Source organism: Conger conger, chromosome 1, assembly GCF_963514075.1.
Source record: "Conger conger chromosome 1, fConCon1.1, whole genome shotgun sequence".
In the NCBI taxonomy this organism is placed as follows: Eukaryota; Metazoa; Chordata; class Actinopteri; order Anguilliformes; family Congridae; genus Conger; species Conger conger.
Window position 1 is genome coordinate 81810908 of NC_083760.1, and position 24046 is coordinate 81834953.

Here is a 24046-nt window from a genome sequence, read left to right on the forward strand (position 1 = left end):
ACCTTTTGCTCAATGTATTTTGAACCCTAAAACCCAGCCTCCCCTTTTCAACCCTATCACAAGCTGCAATCTGAATGTTTCAGCACAACAGTTGGGCACACTGTCTTAATGAATTGCCAGGTCCAGGCTTAGCAGGAGTCCAGCTACGGGGCCAAGTCCAGGCCCCAATTCCTAAGTCTGGAGCACTTGACCAGGTCTCTAACTACAGACCAATTTCAATTGCACTCTCAAAGATTCTTGAAAAAACAGTTGCTAAACAACTTGTTGATTACCTTGAAAGTAATCACCTTCTGCACCACAAACAATTTGGATTCAGACCAAGGTACTCAACAGAGTTTGCGAACTGTTACCTCAGTGAAACTATAAAACAGTCATTAGAGGAAGGCAGTGTAGTGGGAGCAGTATTTTTGGACTTGAAAAAAACCTTTGATACTGTGAACCACAAAATTATTTTAAATAAACTGCAACAATTACATTTTTCAAATGATGCAATAACCTGGTTTAGATCTTATCTTGAATGCAGAGAGCAATAGATTCTACCCAGTCATCTGTCCAAACTTGCCGAATGGGAATTCCACAAGGTTCAATTTTAGGCCCTTTACTTTTTATTTTATATGTAAATGACTTGCCTGACAGCTGTAAAAGAGTTAGATGCCAAATGTATGCAGACGACATAATTATATATATGCATGCAGAAAACCTTCAGATGGCAGCAGAGATTCTCACAAAATAAATGACTGGTGTGTCACAGTGGCTCCAAAATAATCATCTGATTTTGAACTATAATGAGACAGTCTCAATGTGCTTTTCAATAAAAAATAAATTTCAATGAAAATTTTAGAATAAAGATTGACGAACAATAGATGAGGGACATTAAATAACATTTTTAGGTGTTACTTTAGACTCTCAGTTAAGTTTGATAAACATGTAAAGAGGTTGTGCAAAACTGTCAAAACAAATTTAAATTGCTTCCGCTTAATTAGACATTACATACCTATTAAGGCAGCACAGTTTATACATGCCATGATATTTTCTAAATTATCATACTGTATAACAGTTTGGGGCCAGGCCAACCAAACAATAATTACACCCATCAGGTCATTATATAAACGGGCACTGAAAGTAATGGATCAGAAACGAGTTAGTTGGCACCATTGCGTAATTTTACAGAAACATAACATACAAAGTAAATTTTTCATTTATTAAACTTATTTTTAAATGTGTACAACAACCTTGCCCCAGAAATACTCAATTGGTAAACAAAAAAAACAGTGGAATTAGAACTAGAGGTGCAAGAAGTGGAAATTGCAGAGTAGCAAAACACAGAACAACATTTGGTCAGTCATTCTTCTCAGGAAGAGGTGTGGAACGCATCACCATCTGAAATTAAAAAATTGACAGAGCTCAAGGTTAACATACATGCAAAACAATGGCTGAAACTGAAGCCAGTCTGTGAACATTGATTTGATGTATTATTAACATTTTTATTTTTTGTCTTTGCCCTTATTTTACCACTTGTCCTTATTTTAGTCTTTTATCTGTACTGCTTTTTAACATTTTGGTATTATTTGAAGTTAAATGCTTCTGTACTTCCTGTTTTAACTTTTAAAAGCCTGGCCTGGGACAGGGGTTGCAAATTAGCCATGGCTAGAAACCTGTATGCATGGCATTGACTTTGCATTTTATATATAAAGCAATGTTGTATGCATTGTATGCATGTCCCTGTTAAATAAACATTAAATAATAAAAATAAATAAAAAATTGTCTGTTTGTAAAAGGATCAGAATTCAGCTGATAAAGGTAATTTTTATGAGCAGTTTTTCCTGCGTAATTAATTTCCTTCAGGATTAGGTGTAACAGTTATAGATAGGTTCAACTTCATTTTTTCATGAAGTTTCTGTATATTTCCTAATTTACCTTAACATTTGGGACAAGAATATATATTTTCTGTGTTCGCTCTGCACTCCACAATGTTATCTGCTCAAGTTCACCAAATCCCTCCAAACTCATTGGACAGTACAGGTCATAGCCCTGCTGTAGGTTCATCCTTATGTGTGCAAGAACTTGTAAAGTGTTGTAGAGATCCTGTCACTCAAAATTACAAAATTACAAATTTCTTACTTTCAAAAGATAAGTTGTGTATAGAGTTATGCTTAAGTGACACGCTTGGAGATGCGTGAATGAGTTTTATGAGGAATCTCATTATAAAACTTTCCTTTCACAGTCCATGCATTACTTCCTTAGTTATCATTATCATTCCTTGTTCATTTTAATGATAGCCAGTGTTGTGGAAATATCCTCTTATTCCTATTTCAGCAGAGGGTGGAGAACTCAGTTCAACACAATCCGAGTATTTTAAGACTTTATTCGTTACTTGCAAGCCAATAAAGAATGGGGGTATGTGCTTACCGACACTTTCCCCAAAATGCAAGAGGAGGGACTGCCTGTCACTTCACTAAACACATGACATAATTTTAAGCTGTGTAAGCATTCACCAGTCTTGCAATGTCCAAGGTACAATGTTAGGGTTTCTAAAGATGTTTACCACCAAAAGGTATGTTCATCATATTGATTGCTCATCAGGGAGCTGGGTTGGTGTGAACACATTAAATACACAGAAGCCAGGGCTTGATTTCATACCTTATCTTTTCTGCTTTGTAAGGTGTATCTTTTCTCGTAAACATGTTATTCCCCCCACTTGAATATCTATCTTCCTCAGTCCACATGACCTTTTGCCCATTGTATTTTGAACCCTAAAACCCAGCCTCCCCTTATCAACTTGTCACAAGCTGCAGTCTGAATATTTCAGCACATTGTCTTAATTAATTAAAACACAGTTTATACATACTTATACTTTGTAGGATTTATACAACATACAAAAATAAGAATTTCTCTATACCAGTTTTTGGAAATGGTCTCTTTGTAAAATTATCAGAATTCAACTAATACATTTGACATTTGTCTGAGCAGTTTTGCCTGCGCAATTAATTTCCTTCCGAATTAGGTGTAACATCATAGATATGTTCAACTTCATTTTTTCAGAAAGTTTCCATATGTTTCCTTATTTACCTTGAGGTTTGTATATTTTCTGTATTTCACTCTGCACTCCACAATGTTAGATTTAGGTTTCATCATGTAGAAATGATGGCACTTTATAAGTACATCTTATCTGCTCAAGTTCACCAAATCCCTCCAAACTCATTGGATGGTACAGGTCATAACCCTGCTGTAGGTTCATCCTTATGTGTGCAATAACTTTAAGTGATGTAGAGATCATGTCACTCATGTAGCATACACATTCATTATATGTACGAGATGATGAAATAACTAAGCTGTAACAAATAATTAAGCTTTGTCATTTTTAAGCGGTGGAAAAATAAAATGAACCTGTGGGACAGATTGCTCAAAACCTTACATTCCCATTTCTTACAGAAACAGCAGAAAATATCGATGTAACAACAATTCAAGGCTCAGTCCCCCAAAATCCTACAATTAAACGCGGCTACTTTCATTTCCATTTACAATTTCAGTATGGCCCAAACGCCATGCTGCCCTGAAATGGGCGGCACAACCACGCCCACAAGTATACGCACCATAACACACCTCAGCTGCACACCATTTAAAGAGCAGAACGACACCCGGAAACCGAAATTGGAACTAAAACTGCTATCCGCAGGGAAGTTATTGGACAGCACAGTATTGGTGTCTGCTTGTAAGTGAAAGAAGTCGCCAAACGGTAGGAGATGCATTTATTGTATGTTTTCTCTCTTGATTTTATTAAATATAGGCTATTTTATTTAATCGCCGAGTATCGGGCGTACACTGGCGTACATACGTTTGCACGCTGAAAGCTTCTTATTGTTGCTTTTGTTCTTCTTTACAATGTATGTTATGCTGCTTAAAAATAATAAAGAACATTTTTAAGTAGCCAGGATTTATTAGTTTATTTATTTACTAATCAGTTCGATGTGGATGCTCAAGTGACCGCAGCACTCTCGGAGTTCAAGCTCATTATTTTATAGAATCATTGTAGTCCAGAAGTGCGTTCACAAAATGGGTTGGCAACCCCTAATCGGGCAATTGCCTACTATTGAACACATGCCGTGTTTGACTATTGGCCCTTTTTTGGTACTAGAGCATGCGCACTGGGTGCCTAAACGTGAAGGGATGAATAAGAATGAAAAATAAAAAGGGCCGATTTTTATTAACTCTAAAGGATATTGAACTGTATGTAAATGGTTGGCATTTATATAGCACTGTACAATTGATGTTTCTCATTCATACTCACCCTCACATACCAATGGCAATTGGCTGCCATGCAAGGCACCACAAAGCTTGTCAGGAGCATTTGGGGGTTAGGGGTCTTGCTCTGAGACATTTTGACACAACCAGGGCGGGATCGAACCGGCACCCGGCAACCCTCCGCCTGCCAGACAACTGCTCTTAGCTCCTGAGCCAATGTAACCATAATTGCTCCATCATTAACAAAACAGCAGTTAAAAGAATTGTTTATTGAGACGAATACATACACCTGCTCTCTTGTATTTTTTGCCCTCTTCTTTTTTTCATTGTTTTATTTACAAAATCTCAGCCAATTTGCAATACACAAGTATACTTTAAGACGTGTTTGTATGGTTATGAAGAATTGACTTGATTTATTTTTGTGTTCTTGTGTGTTTGTGCAGAGCATCATGTCAAGTGGCAAAATCTTAATGGCTCAGCCGGAGTGTCTGATTCAAAATGACGAGCACGGGAACCTGCTTCTCCAGACGAAGGCTGTAGAGATCCTGAACCAGATCGATCAGCTTGTGGTGGTTGTGGCAGTAGTGGGTCTGTACCGCACTGGGAAATCATACCTGATGAACAAGCTGGCTGGGAAGACGAAGGATGAGAAGGGTGAGAATTTTCCATTAGAAATAGTACCACCATCACTAAATGTTCCCTACAGTACATAACATGCACATGCTTATTCATTTACATCGAAGACCACAACAATCTTTTTAAAAGGCTAAGGAAAGTAAGTAACCCAAAGTGTCATAAAGAGGGAAGAAAAGTTTCCAAACAAAGAAAAAACAATTGGGTTAAGGTCAGAACTCATGGTGGCCAATTCATGTGTGAAAATGATTCCTCATGCTCCCTGAACCATTCATTCACAATTTGAGCCTGAGGAATTCCAGAATTGTCATCCTGGAATAATTTCATGGCATCAGGGAAGATTATTGATGTGATAACCTGGTCATTCAGTACATTCAGGTACTCAGCAGACTTAATTTTATTGCCACATGACATTGCTGAGCCTTGACCTGACTGACTGAATGAACCCCAGATCATAACACTGCCTCCAGATGCTTGGACAGTGGGTGCATCGCTTCATGCGCTTCCCTTCTTACCCTGAGTGCCCATCGCTCTGGAATGGGGTAGATCTGGACTCATCAGATCACATGACCCTTTTCCATTGCTCCAGGGTCCAACCTTTATGCTCCCAAGCAAACTGAAGCCTTTTTTTCAGATTAGCCTCACTAACAAGTGGTTTTCTTGTGGCCACGCAGCTGTTTAGTCCCAATCCTGTGAGTTCTCGTTGCGGTGTGCGTGTGGAAATACTCTTCCTTTCACTATTTAACAGTTGACTACTGTTTAAATACTGTTTATTTATTCCGACCACATTTCATCCACGAAATTGACAGTTCACCACTATCGTTCCAGGATTTAATAATGTGCTGGACAGTTCTTAACCCGATTCCAGTCATTTCTCCTATCTCTGTTTTCTTTGCTTGATGCAGGCCAATAATTTGACCCTTCTGAAACACAGTAACATATTTCCCATGACCACAGGATACATCTTCAGACACTGTTGTTTAAGAAATAAGAAGCTACTCACTGCATCAGTCAGGGTTAAATGAATTGTTGTCAACTGAAATATGTTAACCACTGCAGTGATTATTCAATCATAGGCTAGTATTTGCTTATTAAAATCCAAATGGCAACTTTTATTTTGGCCAGGCAGTGTATTTTTGTTATAAATAACTGGTTCAACCCTGTACTTAGTTCTGCCCTTTGTACCACTTAAGGATTTGACCTGGGACCCACCGTACAGGCAAAGACCAAGGGCATCTGGATGTGGTGTGTTCCTCACCCAACAAAAGCGGACCACACCCTGGTGTTGTTGGACACTGAAGGGCTGGGGGATGTGGAGAAGGTGGGTGATTCATTGTTTTCTGTCTCCAACATGAATAGACAGATCATAAAGTTATGAATAGGCATAAAAAATGTTGTGTTATAGTTCACTTAATCATGCATTGTCCCCATGGAGAAACGTATCTTTTTTTTTTTTTTCTTTTTTTTTTTCAGAAACAATGTGAATATAACATATAAATGAATGATTTCTGATCTTCAGAAAATATGTAATATTAGACAAAGGGAAACAAAAAGCATTTTTTTTTTAAACTGTTGTTTCACTGATTTAATTAAAAGTCATCCACACACCGTCACACTAACATCAACAAGTTTGACTCTGGTATGATGTTCCTGTGAAATGCTGTGTTTGCTTTATGCCAAAATGGGACCCATATCATTCAAAAGGTTCTGCTTTTGATTCATCTGTCCACAGAACATTATCCCAAACGGCTTGGGGCTTTTTGGAGATTTACTTTGATCACGGCATACCAAACCAATGAATTTGTCTGAATTAAAGCAGTTCTGCAAAGCCAAGCCGAAAGACCCAGGAGGGAAGTACAATTTCAAGTGCTAACAGTGCAACAAAGGATAAGGACTAGGGCCTATTTGATTAATCTGATTTAATGGATCATATTTGTATCTAAACTGTTATACAGCACAACGCAAATGAATGATAAACAGCTTACCTAGCCAAACAAAACTCGCAGAGACAGAGTGCAAAGTCTGACGCTTAGGCTCTTCATTTTTATATACGCAGGGGGATCCAAAGAACGACAACTGGATCTTTTCCCTGGCAGTCCTCCTGAGCAGCGCACTGGTGTACAACAGCATTGGGATCATCGACAACAATGCCTTACAGCAGCTTCAGTATCCTTTTCCGGGGGCTCTTCTACTCCTTTCGTGCAGCATGTTGTCAGCTCTTAAATCAAATTTCTTATTCAAATAAAATTTGGTGGTATGCATCAAAAAATACTTAATGGAGACCATGCAGAATTTCTCGCTTCTGTGTTTACATACGTCTGCGCCCCATTCGCAACCACGTCTCTCCATTGCAGAAGACCTTGTGCCAAGAGCTAAGAAATATGATTTGCAGAACATCAGCTTTAGTATTCCCTTTCCACACCCCCCCAAGGGTAATCTCTCTCAAAGCCAGCACCGTAGCCAATCGTCTCCTCTTGCCCCCCCCCCCCCCCCCCCCCCCCCCCACCACCTCATTCTATCGAGTGTCGAAGGTTAGTGTATTGGACAAATGCACAATAGGCCACACCCAGAAGAGGCCCAAGGAGTTTTTAGAAGCAAGGAAGCTATTGGACAGAAGTGAACCCAGACATAGGTTGCCAGTGAATCATAGTAATGACTGAGCCTGTTTGTTCTATGATATTTATAAAGTACAAATCCTGCATAGTATGCCTTCAGCATATTTTTTATTTGAATTCATACCTTAATTCTTTTCATTTAGAAAATTCACTGTCATAAAACTGAATTTAGGAACTTAGGAAGCATACCTCGGTTTTAGTTTATTCTTCCTTGAATCACTGAATGTGCAGCTATGTGACAGAGTTGACGGAACATATCAAGGTGAAATCCCAGGCCGAGGATGAGGACGGTGATGAAACGACCGAGTTCATGCGCTTCTTTCCCTCCTTTGTCTGGACAGTTCGGGATTTCACCTTACAGCTAGAATATGAAGGGAAGCCCATAACCGCTGATGAATACCTGGACAATGCTCTCAAGCTGAGGGCTGGTAAGGATGATAGCAGAGAAAATTGGCTGTCAAGATTGCAGATTGAATATACATGCAGTATGCATGCACAATTATTCATCCCTCAGTTTCAATTTAAAAACTGTAGTCTTTCTGTTGGGAGGAATATCTTTTGGGTACATGAGTTATGTACCCAAAAGATATGTACACTACAGTCCTACTTTTTAAGGGTTTCAGTGTTTAGTTACTGTCCCTCCACTTAAGATTTATTAAACACTTTGTCACTTTGGTTGAAATAACTATAGTTCAGCACACAGTGCAGATCACGAGGTGGCCAGAAGGCCAGCCTAGCAACTCATGAAGAATGGATCAATGAATAAGTATGGTCAGCCGTTGGCTCCGAGCACTTAATGCTGAACCAACCAGGAGCATGATAAATCCTCTCCGTTAATGCCATTGGTCTGTATGATGTTTTGGACACGTTATTTCACGGATACCTGGTGTACTCCCGGCCGTATGATGGGAGGGAAGGGTGCGACATCGACACTGCATCAGAGCCGGCGAGTTGGCAGCCTCCTGCTGGGAGGGCCTGGTTTAAATGAACTCCGACATTTCTTTCCCAGGAAACGGGGTGTAACCATTTTTAATTTGTTACAGAATACATTGGGGAGGGCCCGATACGTTTTTTGGGGGAATTCATAGCTGTGGCCCAGGGTGCAGTTAAATGGACAAGAATTCCAGTTCAGTTTGAAACGTCTGTTTGAAAGTAGCCTAATGAAGTTACTTGATCACGCCACAAGCTAAACCAAAGGGGTTGTTTTGTTTTTTGTTTTTACCTCGGGAAGGCCATGGGAAGCAAGTAATGCAGTTCAACATGCCGCGGAACTGCCTGCGGAACTACTTCCCCAAGCGGAAGTGCTTTGTCTTCGACTGCCCCACCAGCGCTGAGAACATGAAGCTCATGGATGAGCTGAGTGACGAAAAGCTGGAACCTTCCTTCGTGCAGCAAGCCACAAGCTTCTGCGATTACATCTATGGTGAAGCCAAGACCAAAACCATGAAAGGAGGCTACAATATGACGGGCAGAAGTGAGTACTACTGACCAACCGCCCTTTTATCATCCATTTATTCTTTGAGTCATTCAGTTCAGCCATCATGGAAATGAAGTAGTTCTGTTATCAGCTGAAAGTTAGGCTAGAGGCCCACTCAGTCATTTTGGTTTATAATATAATGCTAATGGCTGAGCATGAAGACAAATATATGGTACAATAATAAATAATGATAATATGACATATGACTTACCTCATATGTACTTGGCATTGCCACAGCCACAGTGTGAACTGCAACAGTAACAAAGGCTCAGTATCATTGAGTTCAGTGGGCCAAGCAAAGTTGTTGCCCAGGTTACCAAGACCCCAGTGCAACACTATGTGTAGGATGATCCACCTAGGTATTTAATTGTTGTCCATGTAATCTTCATTTAAAAGTGACCGAAATTGAGATTACTGAGCGGGCCTTTAAGCATGATGGATGCTAGGCCACACACTGGCATGCTTAGCACCCTGTAAACAGACCCATCACTGTGTCTTGCAGTGCTGGGGAGCCTTGCAAAGATGTACGTGGACGCCATCTGCAGAGGCCAGATCCCCTGCCTGGAAAATGCAGTTGTAGCTCTGGCCCAGATTGAGAACTCCAATGCAATAGTCAAGGCCATGAAGTTCTACAAGGAGTGTATGGACAGCTGGGTCGCTTTCCCCACCGAGACACTGGAGGAGTTGTCAGACGTACACGGCACAGTTGAGGAACAGGCTGTCAAGATCTTCATGGGCCTCTGCTTCAAGGACGAGGATCAGAAAAGCCAACTTAAGCTAATGGTAAAGGAATGCAGTTGGTCCCAACTGTTTGCCATCACTACAATTCGGGATACTCATGCCAGAATAGTGGCCAATGTTTGGATACTTTGACATTGTAGTATTTTTACAGTAAGATAGTATGCGATTTCAGATGCAGCCCATAGCTCAGGGCTGAGGTGAATCACTTGGTGCATAGTCTGTGTCTTATCCTGATCTGCCTCCTTTCTCCCCTTTTGTAGGAACTGATGCAGGTAGAGTATAAGGCAATCTGCGAGAAGAATGTCGTTGAATCAAAGAAGGCCTGTGAGTCTATCATCAAACGCATATTCAGGCCACTGGAGGAAAATATTGCATCTGGACAATACACGTCAGTTGGAGGATACGAGCGGTACCGCAACGATTTAAATAACTTAATCTCAAAATACAGATCAGCTGAGGGGAGAGGAATAAAGGTACGTACTCTGGACAATGTAAACAGGAGGACGTTTGATTCATGTGATTTATTGTCTAGCATAAACATACACTCATCGAGCACTTTATTAGGAACATTTTTACTTTATTACACCTGCTTATTTATGCGATTATCTAATTAACCAATTGTGTGGGAGCAGTGCAATGCATACAGTCATGTAGATACGGGTGAGGAGCTTCAGGTAATGTTCATGTCAACCAACAGAATGGGGGACAAAATGTGATCTCAGTGATTTTGACCGTGAAATGATTGTTGTTGGTAGACAGGGTGATTTAAGTATCTCAGAAACGGTTGATCTCCTGGGGTTTTCATGCATGACAGTCTCTACAGTTTGCAAAATCGCCCCAAAAATACAGTGAGCAGCAGTTCTGTAGACAGAAATGCCTTGTTAACGAGAGCATTCAGAGGAGAATGGCCAGACTGGTCCCAGCTGACAGGAAGGCGACAGTAACGCAAATAACCACACATTACAACAGCGGTATGCAGAAGAGCATCTCTGAACACACAACGCATCATAACCCTAAGTGGACAGGCTACAGCAGTAGAAGTCTAATAAATACCTAATAAAGTGCTCACTGAGTGTATATTGTAGTACACAGACAGCCCTGCACTTTTAAGTAGATTGGATTGGTTTTATATTAATGTTCTCACTGTTTGTGTAATATGAGTGCTGGGTTACAGGACGAGGAAAGTCTAAAGGAATACCTGGAGAAGAAGAAATCTGTTGGACAAGCCATAATGACTGCTGACCAATCTCTGACTAAAGCACAACGGAAGGAAGAAGGTGATGTCACAAAGGATTCACTCAATGCCTTCTCCCGATCGCATTCTAAATATTTTCCTCTGGTGTAACATCCTTTTGCAATATACAACAGATTACTATGAACCAGATGGCTGACTATTATTTATATTCCTTCAGTCTTCAGTTTTTTCGTAATGACAGGCAGCCAAGTCGTAAGGAACAAGAGTTTTTGGTGATTCCAATGCCCCTTGCGATTCAGCAAGATTATGCTGACACAGTATGGGACACATTTGTTAGCTAAATGGCTTTTAGTCATCATAGGTCCGGGGTATCAAACCAGCCTCAAACAACTGTGCCAGTTTTTTACAGATACACTTTCCATTGAGTTCCACAGAAAAAATGAGTCAATAGAAATAACCCTTTTACCATCTACAGCATATCTGACAGCAGCACAATGGGTTGAGGCTCATCTGATACCTTGGATCCTTGATGACATTTAGCCAACAAATGTGTTGTGTACTGTATTGGCATAATTTACAGCTGTTTTTTCTGGTCTGCCATGTACGATAAATTAAGTGGTGAGTAACAAAACATAGAAAAACAGTCAAATCGGGTGGATTTCCAGAACCCCTACAAGACCCCTGAGCTCTGGCCTTTCCTTGTGCAAATTGCTTTAATTGACTCCTGATTAATGCTGTTGAGCTGACATAGCCGTGCTTCATCCTCCAGAAAATCGAGTGAGAATGGGGGCCATGGAGCAAGAAAGACGAGCTTCTGAGGAGCAGAGAAAGATCTTGAAGAAGCAGATGGAGGACCAGGAGCGAACCTTCATTGAGAACATGGCACAGCTGGAGAGGAAGATGGAGGAGGACAGGAAGAATGCTGCCAAGGAGTTTGAAATGACCCTGAATGGCAAACTGAAGGTAGATTCTGTGGGGATTTGGACTCAACTAGCTTGTAGACCTGTAACCAACTCCTCTATCACAGATGCCCTGTAGGTTTACAAAGTGCATGATTGCCTCTAAACTAGTACTTCAGTTCAAAAAGTAACTAAGTATAGTAGTCAAATACAGTTCACACACCTCACTTCTTTTTTTTTTTTTTTTGGGTTGAAATTGCTTGCTGATTTTAAGGTGAGCTTTAAAATAGCTTGAGTCCAAAGGACACCACATTTACAGTTGATGTAACACTCATAAGTTTTCTGTGGGGCGGCACGGATGGTGCAGTGGGTAGCACTGCCGCCTCACAGCAAGGAGGTCCTGGGTTCGAATCCCTGTTGGCCAGGGCCTCTCTGTGCGGAGTTTGCATGTTCTTCTTGTGTCTGCATGGGTTTCCTTCGGGTACTCCGGTTTCCTCCCACAGTCCAAAGACATGCAGGTTAGGCTGATTGGAGAGTCTAAATTGCCCGTAGGTATGAGTGTGTGAGTGAATGGTGTGTGTGCCCTGTCATGGACTAGCGACCTGTCCAGGGTGTATTCCTGACTTTCGCCCAATGTATGCTGGGATAGGCTCCAGCCCCCCTGCGACCCTGTTCAGGATAAGCGGGTTAGGATAATGAAAGAATGAAAGTTTACTGTGCACCAACATACATTCTGGCTGTACTTCTTAGTACCAGCACACTCCTTGCTTGGAGGAGCTCGTCTCTGGTTTCTATATACAAATGGTGGCAACAACCACACAAATATAAACGCAGCATAATCCCCAAAACGACACAAACCACAACATACTGTAACCGCTTCAAATTCAAGTTGACAAATTATCAAGATGCAGGGGTGACAGGGTAGGTATTAACACATAGAATTATTCAAAGAAATTGAATTTTGCATGTGGGATAAAATAGTTCTTAATAATATTCCTTCTGGCCCTGGGTACCCTATGCCACCTCCCAGAAGGGAGCTGGTCAGATTAAAGAAATGATTTACTGGACTTTCTGCCTGTCACATAACACATACTGTACGTATATTACAGAAAGCTGACTCTGTGGTTTCCCTTCGATCTTCCCAGCCATGTTTAAGATCTTTGACAATTTACTCCTGTTCTTAGCCCCAGGAATGCCAAACCATCCTTCCTGTCAGGGCAGTTTGTGCACTATCAATACAAAATCCCACTGATATATTCAACCTGTTTATTATGTGCCAGTGCAGTGCCAAAACACCATGCACTCTTAAAGGGGAATACCAAGCAGTTTAAACACAAGATGTGTCATTGATATACCCCTGAGCTATTCTTTGGGCAATGGAAGAGAGTCCAATTCTTCGTCGTCTTGCTTAGTACGGAGCATCGTGCTGCCTCAAGCTTTTGGGATGTGACATAAGCACTTTTCCATTTTCCAAGTTAAGGTCTTTGAGTGTGGTTTTGTTTGTTGTCATTTCAGGAACAGCAGGAGCTCATGAAGCAAGGCTTTGATGAGCGGGCAAAGCTCATTGAAGCTGAAATTTCTTCCCTGAAGAAGGAGAAGGTTCAAAATGAGAAGTCCCCTTCACCTTTTTCTGTTATTTTGGATACTGTGGGACAAGCAGCCTCCATGTTTTTGCCAGGGATAATCCCAAAGATGGCAGGAGTGGGTCTCTCAGCCCTTTCACGCCTGTTTTGAAAATAGTCTGAAACTGAATAGCTGGGCTGTTTGTTTTGTTCTGTCATTTTTTCCCCATTTTTTGTCTCGTTGTGTATGTGTCTTTTGTTTCCACATTTATGTGTATATATACATGTACGTATACATAGGTGTGTGTATATGTATGTATATGAAGAAAAAAAAAAAGAAAGAAATTATGTACGTACCGAAGCAGCAGCAGTATCATTACCGCACCCTTTTGGGACAAACACAATGGCCTAGATCCAATCAACATTCGCCCTCAAATTTACCATACAGGTAAATGTACTGTAAATGTTCCTTTCCTTCACAAACTCAGTTTGGCAAGTTCATTTTAGTGATTGATACATTCACCCATTCATCTCGCTGTGAAGAGAAATAAAAAGCAAAAATCTTGCTTTTACTTAGTTTGTCAATGTTAAGGACAATTTATTTAATATCAGCTATTGTGTGGGTGTCACACACATTTAGCGTTTCCATAAAATTTATACATTCTCAGGGATGGCTAAAAAAGTGTGTATACATTTTTCTGATTGTCATTTTATTTGTCAAATAAATAAGGCTTTTGTACCAACTTCATATGATGAATATAAATTATGTTATCTCATGAATTATGAGACCCAGTTTATATAATAATATAACTTTGAGTAACTCTGTTTAATATTCAATAGGGTAGTTGTCAGCAGTCTGCATGTCTTGTACTTTCTCTCTTGGGATTTGTCACTATGGATAAGATCATCTGCTAAATGGTAGCGAAGTCGAACAACAGTTTTATATCGCTGATTTTCCTTGGTCTTGAAATAACAGAAGAGGTGGTGAAATCTTGTGTGCAAGAGACATGTTCACAAGCCATCAAATGCAAATCTGAGTCAAGTCTCAGGTCTCCAGAATGGTGCAGCTTAAACAACAGTATGCCTATAGAAATTATTGAAGTTGAAGTTATAGAAACCAGAAGTGTAGATGACATTTTGTATATGACATCACGTGTATGACAACTGAAGAAACAGTATTAAAGGGCACACACACAAAAACTGGTTATTTCATACATTTATTCATATATCAATGAACTGCCAACATTTTTGCAAAGCTTTTCTCAAGGAGGTAAGGGAAAGGCTTTGCCAAAACCCCAGGTCTAGTGTGGTAGGCCATTGATATATCATTAAATAAGATGAAATAAGTAACCATTCTGTAATATAAAATGGGGGTCAATACCAAACCAGGGGCCTGTTACATGGACACAGATTAAGCTCAATCCTGGACTAAATGCAGCTTTGTATGGAGAATCTCCAACTGAATTTAGCCTAGGACGAGTCTTAATCTGCGTCTCCGACTTAATAATAATAATTATCACTTTATTTGTAAATGTAATTACAGTGTTGAAACCCAATAATTTTGGTTTATTAACATACTCTTACTTTTTAATTTTTAAATGAAAGGTAAGTTTAAGCATCATTCAAAAGATGATTTATTATAATATTTTTATGCAAAAAATCAGGAGCTATGACTGTCTGCATCTGCATTATGCTATAGGAAAACCTAGCTAGAGTCCTAAGGAATGCCATTATCCAATTATCCAATACATAGTGAAATTATAACACATTTAAAAATGAGTTACTACAGTAAATGCAAAATTTAAGGCCAACGCCTATTACAAACAAGCTAAAGTACATACATAACGTCACCTAACAGGAAATTCTAAATAACTCACTGTCCTGCTTGCATATCGAGCTTAAAGATCAACCCTCCTGCTCCAGATTAAAATCGAACGGTGATCTACGTTGACAATTAAAATGGAAGGGGCTTTTCAAGCCAACCTGAAGAAGTTTGTCCAAACATTATTGTACAGTTGCGTTAAAAAAATAGCAGTACAACATCAGTAACCTGATGAACCACTGTTATTAGTAGTAGTGATATTTATGCATGGCAAATAATTTACTTGTAGATGTAGTAGTGTAATAGAAAAACAACAGACCCAACTGTCATGACATGCACGCTGCTTGTTCTGAGTAATTGACTCATTCATTGAAAGAAGCATATTCAAAATAATAGCAATGTGGAGTTTAATTAGAGAATTCATTCATTCTGTGAAAAAACAGGTGTCATTAATTGTCCTTTATTAAGGAAGAAGGGAAGCAAATGTTTCACACATTGTTATAAAATGTATTTCCTTCTGAATTGCTAAGTAAAATGGGCCGTTCCAAACATTGTACGGAGGAACAACGTCATTTCATTAAAAAGTTGATTAGAGAGAGGAAAACGTATAAAGAAGTGCAGCAAATTATAGGATGCTCAGCTAAAATGATCTCATGCTTTAAAATGGCAACACAAAAACAAAACATGCGGAAGAAAACAAGCAACTACTGTTAAAACGGATCGAAGAATAGTCACAATGGCAAATATTCAGCCATTCATCAGCTCAAGAAAGATCAAAGATGATCTACAATTAAGTTTAAGTGTTATTAGAGTCAGAAGACGTTTGATTGAAGCTAAGCTATCAGCAAGGAGCCCCGGTAAAGCACTATTGTTGAAAAAACGGCGTGCGCCGAATCGGTTAAAATTTGCCACGGAACACATCGATTGGCCCAAAGAGAAATGGCGTAACATTCTGAGACAAGCAATAATATAAACTGAAATTGTCATTAATGGCATGTGGGATTTAGTTTAGTTTTAGTTCATTTTAGTTTAGTTCAGCCCTTCTCAAATATTCACCCACTCAGTTTGTGAAAACTGAGAAGCCTTTAGGCTAGTCTTGTGCTAAATGTAGATTGGCTACTTGGTTTTTCATGTCATTTTTGCATGCTGATTTTAAATAGAGTGACATGGAAATGAACCTTACCTGAGAAGGGTCTGCAACTGCATATTCTTAAATGTGTTTTATTCCAAATATGTTTTAGCATACCCACTGGATTGTTTTGAGTGTGTAGCCACTGGTACTGGACCATGTTCACAGACTACAAAAACATGTCCAGCAAGCCAGACCAAATGTGCCAGTGTCACAGCAGCAGTCACCGCGGGTGAGCTAGAACGACAACAAGATGTGCATGCTAGCAGGTGTTCTTTTACCAACAGCCTTTACTAAATCGGTCTCTCGTTCCTCACCTTTCAGACTTTCAGCTGGGGAGACATCATATCGATCATCAACAAAGTGTTTTGTAAGGGTAATTTTCTGAATCGATTCTTAACTGACAATGTGTGTTAACATAAAGACAATCACATGATTACAAATAACCTTTTAGTGATAATCCTTATTACTATTAGACCACTTTCAGAATTAAGTGCTTACTATGAGTCTTTCTCTGTCTCTCTCCAGCAGACAGACAGCCTTTCACCTTAATGTCTCTTCCTCTCAGCTAGCACATTCCGGTCTTACAGCAAGGTCAACAAGGGGTATTCGGAAGACAAAATACTGATAAATGTTTGTGGCCAGCTTCATGTCTTTTGTTTTGGTAAAGCCCCCCCTTCTGGAAAAGTGTGTATAAGAGTCTTACTATGTCTGATTCAAATCAGAAAGCCGGTAAGCTTTCTCACTTTCTGTCATTTCTTTGCAAATAAATACGAAAGTTAAATAGAAGAATAGCTATTGTTGTGTTTTTACTGGATCTGTTTCATCAGACAATGCTCACCTGTGATATCTTATTTGTGCATGTTAAAAAGGACATTTTTCCCCGCACAGGTTGCAGTCACAGTTGTGACTATATAGGGATACTACTTAGGAGCTGCTTCAGGTAATTTACTTGCAGTTCATGGAAGATGCTGCTACCAAGATGTTGGTGACGCTGGATGAATGCAGTCTGCCCACTTCCCTCTGTGAACTGCCAAGGGATGTCTTGATTGCAGCCAAGTAGTCAACCTTATTCCCTTCACGCATGGCATAACCTTGGTCAAGGGACGGATCTGGCTCAAACAGGAAGGCTGGGCAACTTGTCCACTCATAAGTGAAGTCCTCCACCTTCTTGTCTTCATCCAAGTCCCGCACAAAGTACAGGTTTCGGACAACTGCACTCTCCCTCGTAGACCTTCTTAGCTTTGAGTGCCATGGACAGTGACTTTTTTGGCTTTGCTGCAAATGTGGCAAGTTGTATTGGGGCTATTTTCTCACTGTCTGTTTTTCTTACTGCAGCCAGTGGCTCTAGTCCTTTTTCACGGGTGTTCATCTAGTCTGCAGATGCAGATTTGTGGCCTGTTGAAACGTTCATCAGCTCCTGTTCATCACATGTGAATGAATTGATCATGTGGTTGTTGATGACATGTTATTTTCCTACCACTTTCTACCTCCTTTGTTCCTTGGCTGTTGAGTCCTCATGGTGTTTGGTGTCATCCATATCCAGGTGTGCCATAGCCTTTGTCTGCTCTGAAACTGCTGTCAGAACTGGAAGAGCTTGCAAGTATTTCTCCATGGCCACTGGCTGCTGACTGATGCCAGTGAAGAGTTCTGTCTTGGCGTCACGGTTGTAGGTTATAGGCAATTATCGTTATATGTAAGTGCCATATAACTGTTGGCTTGTCATCCTTTGTATATTTTGTAATTAAAATCCAAAATTTGTTGTTTTGAATTTCTTTTGTTAAAAGTATTTTCTTTGGGGTACAGGGTTTTGTTAAAATTAAACAGATGTCTTGAGGAATTTTGGGCGTATGGGTAATAAAATCACTACAGATTCATTGATTTTGGGTTGACTTTAATAATCTTTACTGTGGAATGACTATGTTTTCTGCAAAGAATGACACGTTGGCTGGGCATAATTGATTACTAACAAAGTAAAGATGATAATAATGGAAAAAAGCGTGCCATGTCAGGTTCAACCCATTTTCTTGAGCTTTTGGGCCCATGGATCCCTGACTATTCCCATCACTAGTCTGTGGATAACCTGCCAGATCTTAAGTGTCACTTTTAATGCATTGTCTGAGGCTAGTGGATCTGTTTGTTCAATTCTGTTCAAATATTTTTTGGTCAAAATTGAGTTTTGTTTAAATATATAAGTATATCATTCAAGTTGCAGATGTAATCTCACATAAAATACAGAATGCTCACCAAAATATTTTGTATCTTTCAACAGGCGTAGAATGTCTTGACATGGCAGTTACAGACTTGGCCTACCTACCTTGTGTACTGGACATATGATATCGACACAATTATCCTCTTTTTGGCTCTATACACGACAAGATATGCTTTAACTGCAGACTTTCAGCTTAAATTTGAGGGTATTTACATCCAAATCAGGTGAACGGTGTAGGAATTACAACAGTTTCTATATGTGCCTCCCACTTTTTAAGGGACCAAAGGTAATGGGACAATTGGCTGCTCAGCTGTTCCATGGCCAGGTGTGTGTTATTCCCTCATTATCTCATTTACAAGGAGCAGATAAAAGGTCTAGAGTTCATTTCAAGTGTGCTATTTGCATTTCAAATCTGTTGCTGTCAACTCTCAATATGAGATCCAAAGAGCTGTCACTATCAGTGAAGCAAGCCATCATTAGGCTGAAAAATCTAAACAAACCCATCAGAGAGATAGCAAAAACATTAGGTGTGGCCAAATCTACTGTTTGGAACATTCTTAAAAAGAAAGAATGCACCGGTGAGCTCAGCAACACCAAAAGGCCCGGAAAACAACTGTGCTGGATGACAGAAGAATTATTTCCCTGGTGAAGAAAAACCCCTTCACAACAGTTGGCCAGATCAAGAACACTCTCCAGGAGGTAGGTGTATGTGTGTCAAAGTCAACAATCAAGAGAAGACTGAGTGAATACAGAGGGTTCACCACAATATGTAAACCATTGGTGAGCCTCAAAAACAGGAAGACCAGATTAGAGTTTGCCAAACAACATCTAAAAAAGCCTTTACAGTTCTGGAACAACATCATATGGACAGATGAGACAAAGATCAACTTGTACCAGAATGATGGGAAGAGAAGAGTATAGAGAAGGAAAGGAACTGCTCATGATCCAAAACATACCTCCTCATCAGTGAAGCATGGTGGTGGTAGTGTCATGGCGTGGGCATGTATGGCTGCCAATGGAACTGGTTCCCTTGTATTTATTGATGATGTGACTGCTGACAAAAGTAGCAGGATGAATTCTGAAGTGTTTCGGGCAATATTATTTGCTCATATTCAGCCAAATGCTTCAGAACTCATTGGACGGCGCTTCACAGTGCAGATGGACAATGACCCGAAGCATACTGCGAAAGCAACCAAAGAGTTTTTTAACGCAAAGAAGTGGAATGTTATGCAATGGCCAAGTCAATCACCTGACTTGAATCCGATTGAAAATGCATTTCACTTGCTGAAGACAAACCTAAGGGAAAATGCCCCAAGAACAAGCAGGAATTGAAGACAGTTGCAGTAGTGGCCTGGCAGAGCATCACCAGGGATGAAACCCAGCGTCTGGTGATGTCTATGCGTTCCAGACTCCAGGCTGTAATTGACTGCAAAGGATTTGCAACCAAGTATTAAAAAGATTTATTGTTAGTTCCCATTACTTTTGGTCCCTTAAAAAATGTGAGGCACATATACAAACTGTTGTAATTCTTACACCGTTCACCTGATTTGGATGTAAATACCCTCAAATTAAAGCTGAAAGTCTGCATGTAAAGCACATCTTGTTGTCAAATCCATTGTGCTGGTGTATAGAGCCAAAAAGATGAGATTGTGTCGATGTCCCAATATTTATGGACCTCACTATATATATATATATATATATATATATATATATATATAATTATTATTATTATTCGGTGTTATTATGCCTCCGGCCACAGACTTATCATGGTTAGCAGTTCTCACGGCTCACCCGCGAACATTCCTTACTAATTCTTTACATTCTGGACGTATGTGCCTGTATTACACACTGAATGATCCCACTGTTCATCCAGGTGCCAGGTGGGTTTATTTCAGCAGTTATCACTGTAAATGCAATTAAAACTGTAGGGGGAAATTCACAGAACAAAAGATCTCCCTCAAAATCAGGCTCAACCTTGATGAGCAGGCTGGTTCCTCCAAAACTCTCGATGATGTATGCTAAAAGTGTATCAGTATATCCATATGAAAGTATGATATGTAACCTGTACAGTTTCAAACTGATTAACTGCTGCTTGTTATCAATTCAAATGAACCTAGAACATTAATTATAGCTGATATTATGAAAACGCAAGAAACCACAGTGAAAACTGAGCAAAGAATGCAATGTACATTTACTCACTTAGAAGAGAATATTAATCAAATGTTTAGTATGTCTGTATATTAGAAAAGAATATAAGAAGAGAATATTAATCAAATGTTTAGTATGTCTGTATATTTTCAATGATTACTGCTGCTTAGTTCGTTTTAGAAAAGTGACCCATATGTGGAAAAAACCATGGCTGAAGTGTGTGCTAGAGGCAGTTCGCGAGGGCGGGGGCACCCTGAACTTTATAGAGATTTGGCAGAGCATGACTGAACTTTGTACACAGTTGGCAGAGCATGAGGACTTTGGGCGATTTGCCACAATGATGTTTGCACCTGTTGGGGGGTGGAGTTGTGGGAGGAGTTAAGATAAGAACAGTGTGGGTGATTTGCCACAATGAGGTTTGAGGAGGAGTTGTAGGAGGAGTAACTGTGCATAAAATGGGTGTAAAAATGACGGTCCAGGTCCATGTTTATGAAAATGCACTTGTGCTAAATAAAGTCTGATTTTCCTGAACAGCTTGCTGCTGTGGTGTCTTTTCCCTCGTGAAGATGTTTTTCGACACATTTGAGATTTGGACAATTTGTTTTAAAACAGCAGTCTATTTCAATCAGTTGCCTTATTCATCAAACAATATTATCAAACATGAATCACTTTACTTCAATTATATAGCTTTTATACATCAGATGCATACATTGTACCACAAATGAAATAGTCTAATTAATATAAGTGCATCTGCAGCTTGAGCACTTCTGACTTATGATTACCGCAGTAACATTACTATAGCCAGCCAACTTATTCCACGTGTTGGCTTTAGCCATGGAGGCGAGTTTCTATTCCATCAAAACACGTTTAAATCTTTGAAACCAACATAAAACACGGCACAGCGAATACGAACAAGCTTAGTATAATAATATGTGGTGCTTGTGTACTTCTCTCACCTGTAAATGCAATTAAAACAATTTGTTTTAATGCAGCAGTGCTTCTCTTCTCTTTCCATGTAAGTTACTGACTAAATGCTTATTCTATTGTAAAGAACTATTGCATTTGCAGTCAGTCACTAACATAGATTTTTTGTGATGTTTTCTGAATAATAATCTGAAAAAAAATAATGGTAGGGGGCCAAGTTAAGATACCAAGTACAAATACAAGCAGAACTCAAAATGTCCAGGGTGGCACACCTGCAAGCCAAACGCTGTCTTCTTTTATGAAGAAACAAGCGTTTGGCTTGTAGGCAAATACAGTACTGTGCAAAAGTCTTAGGCACCTATATAACATTCTGTATAGATTCTTTCAGAAATAATTCAATGAAAGGTCCTAAATAAATATACTATACATTTTACATTACATTTTATGAATTTGGCAGAATAGTAAAAAACTGAATCAAATCAATATTTTTTGTGACCACCCTTCGGTTTTAAAACTGCATCACTTCTCTGAGATGGCCAACGCTGTCCTGTAGTTCTGTAAGACGATCAGCAGGGAGGTTGTTCCAAGCATGTTGGAGAACTTGCCACAGTTCTTCTGCAGACTTTGGTTTGCTCCTTGCTTCTGATCTCAGACAGCCTCGATCAAGTTTTTATGTAAAAAGTAGTCAATTGCTTACAGTAATGTGTTACGTTTTTTTAAATGAAATACAAAAATGTCTCTGTAAAATTAAATATTTTTGAAATCTCAAATGTGTTCAGTATACGCAAATCTTTGAAGTAGTCCTATCTTTCTCAATGACCCACGACATGCTGTAGATCATAAATTGTCAGATACCGATAGAATGCAACGAATTCATTGCCCAGGAAATAAGACACTTTGCAATTTGTTCACATTATTTATTTTAACCTCCCTTTAACCAAGGGTAACCAAGTGAGCAGCAATGCTATGGGATATAGCAGCGTGGACCGATAATGTCACTGTCGTAAATCCACAATTTCAGGTTGTGTGCAGGTTAACGTTACGGGTAGGGCATTGAAAAATGAATTTCAGTACAGCGCGACTGTGCCTCAAAGTGTGTGTGTGTTTTTTTAATCTAAAGGGGTGACTATAGTCTTCTTTTTTCAAAATCGGTATTACTCGACACAACTTCCGCCGTATAAACACATTTTTAGACTACATTTGCGCGTCAGGGACTCTTCAAAAAATAATCTAAGAGCCTCGCGTGTCGAATGTGCTGCGACCATAACGAAGATAGCAATTAGCTTGCATCCACATTTGCCGGGACTCACGGTAAGAATACATTTTTATGACGACGTTTACGCATCAGTGAACAGCGGCGCGATCAGCTCCCCTGCTGGTAAACTGACTTACCTTTCCGTATGAGTTTTCAAATGTCTTTTGACATTTGACGTGGTTGCTCCCGAATCTTTTATTTTAATTCTCCACATTTTGCTAGTTGCAATCATTTTGTTTGGCTCGATGAGCCTGAATTATTTAAACTCAAAGGCCTCAACATGCGGAACTGTAATCTTTGCAAGAAATACAGCTAGGGTGTTGCTATGGTTGCAATTAAAAGGCGCATAGTGCGGCGCGTAAAACGACGTTGGGTGTGTTTTAATCAAGTAATATCTTTCGTATAAATAATTGAAAAATAACCATTGGCTGTGGCATTATTCACTTCATCATTTCCACGATGCCATTTGGCAGACTCTTATTGTCCGCAAGTCATTTTTGGAGGAGTCCGAGTCGAGTCTGGAGTCCATATATGTGCGACTCGAGTCCCCATCTCTGGTAATCATGAATTGATTAAAAATGTCAAATTGAGCTAAATTGAGAAAACGCATGAGGAAAGGTGGCGTGGTTAGCATGCCATCTGCAGGCAGAGAGGGAGTGGTTTAGCCAGCATGCAACCACAGCGGCAGGTAATCTGATAATCATGGCTAATCCTTTATCTGTTCTACCTGCAGTAAGATCAGGGCAGAGGGTATAGACCCACGCACACAGGAATGAGGCTAAGTGGTTTTGTGGACACCTCCCTCCACCGACAGCCCTGACTGGCAGGTATGCCGGACTCCACCAGCAACAAACCCCACGATGCTCTCACAGCCCCTCGAAAATGACTTGGTTTGCCAGTGGTCAACTCAAGATCTGGCGGGTCATCCACAGACTGAAATGTTACTTTTAAAGCATTGTGTTCGCTAAAGTGTTAGCTCTCTGAGGGTAAAGGATCTGTTTGTTCTTTTCAGGTTCAATCATTTAAAATAGTTTTTCTTTAAATATATACATATATCATTTTATACATCATAGTATTTCTTCTCACAGAGAACTGAGTTGTCATGTAGAATCGTATGAGAAACACCTCAGTAGTGTTATTGATATTCATTACGCATATTCAAAATGCACTGTAAAAAGTCAGTCAGCATTGC

The 24046-nt window shown here is 39.8% G+C and overlaps 1 protein-coding gene across 3 annotated transcripts; it reads left to right on the forward strand.

Annotated features, from left to right (window-relative positions):
• Positions 1-3632: 3632 nt before the first annotated feature.
• LOC133126352 (guanylate-binding protein 1-like) lies at positions 3633-13744 on the forward strand. Of its 3 annotated transcripts, none has more exons than XM_061238508.1 (11): positions 3633-3736; positions 4686-4896; positions 6069-6196; positions 6932-7041; positions 7722-7918; positions 8722-8964; positions 9470-9750; positions 9969-10181; positions 10883-10985; positions 11673-11866; positions 13318-13744. In XM_061238508.1, exons 2-11 carry the CDS (start codon positions 4692-4694, stop codon positions 13534-13536), a joined length of 1893 nt encoding a protein of 630 aa, XP_061094492.1. In that variant the 5' UTR covers positions 3633-3736; positions 4686-4691; the 3' UTR covers positions 13537-13744. The 3 variants fall into 3 exon arrangements, with proteins under 3 accessions (XP_061094492.1, XP_061094510.1, XP_061094501.1); XM_061238526.1 differs by having other exon boundaries at positions 3633-3712; XM_061238517.1 differs by having other exon boundaries at positions 3640-3754.
• The last annotated feature ends 10302 nt before the right edge of the window (positions 13745-24046 follow it).

Bases quoted from the DNA above. Each gene is read 5' to 3' on its own strand.
- LOC133126352 (XM_061238508.1), top strand. From the start codon at position 4,692: ATGTCAAGTGGCAAAATCTTAATGGCTCAGCCGGAGTGTCTGATTCAA. The intron at 7,042-7,721 runs GTATCCTTTTCC...CTGAATGTGCAG, and splicing joins AATGCCTTACAGCAGCTTCA to CTATGTGACAGAGTTGACGG. The intron at 8,965-9,469 runs GTGAGTACTACT...TGTGTCTTGCAG, and splicing joins CTACAATATGACGGGCAGAA to TGCTGGGGAGCCTTGCAAAG.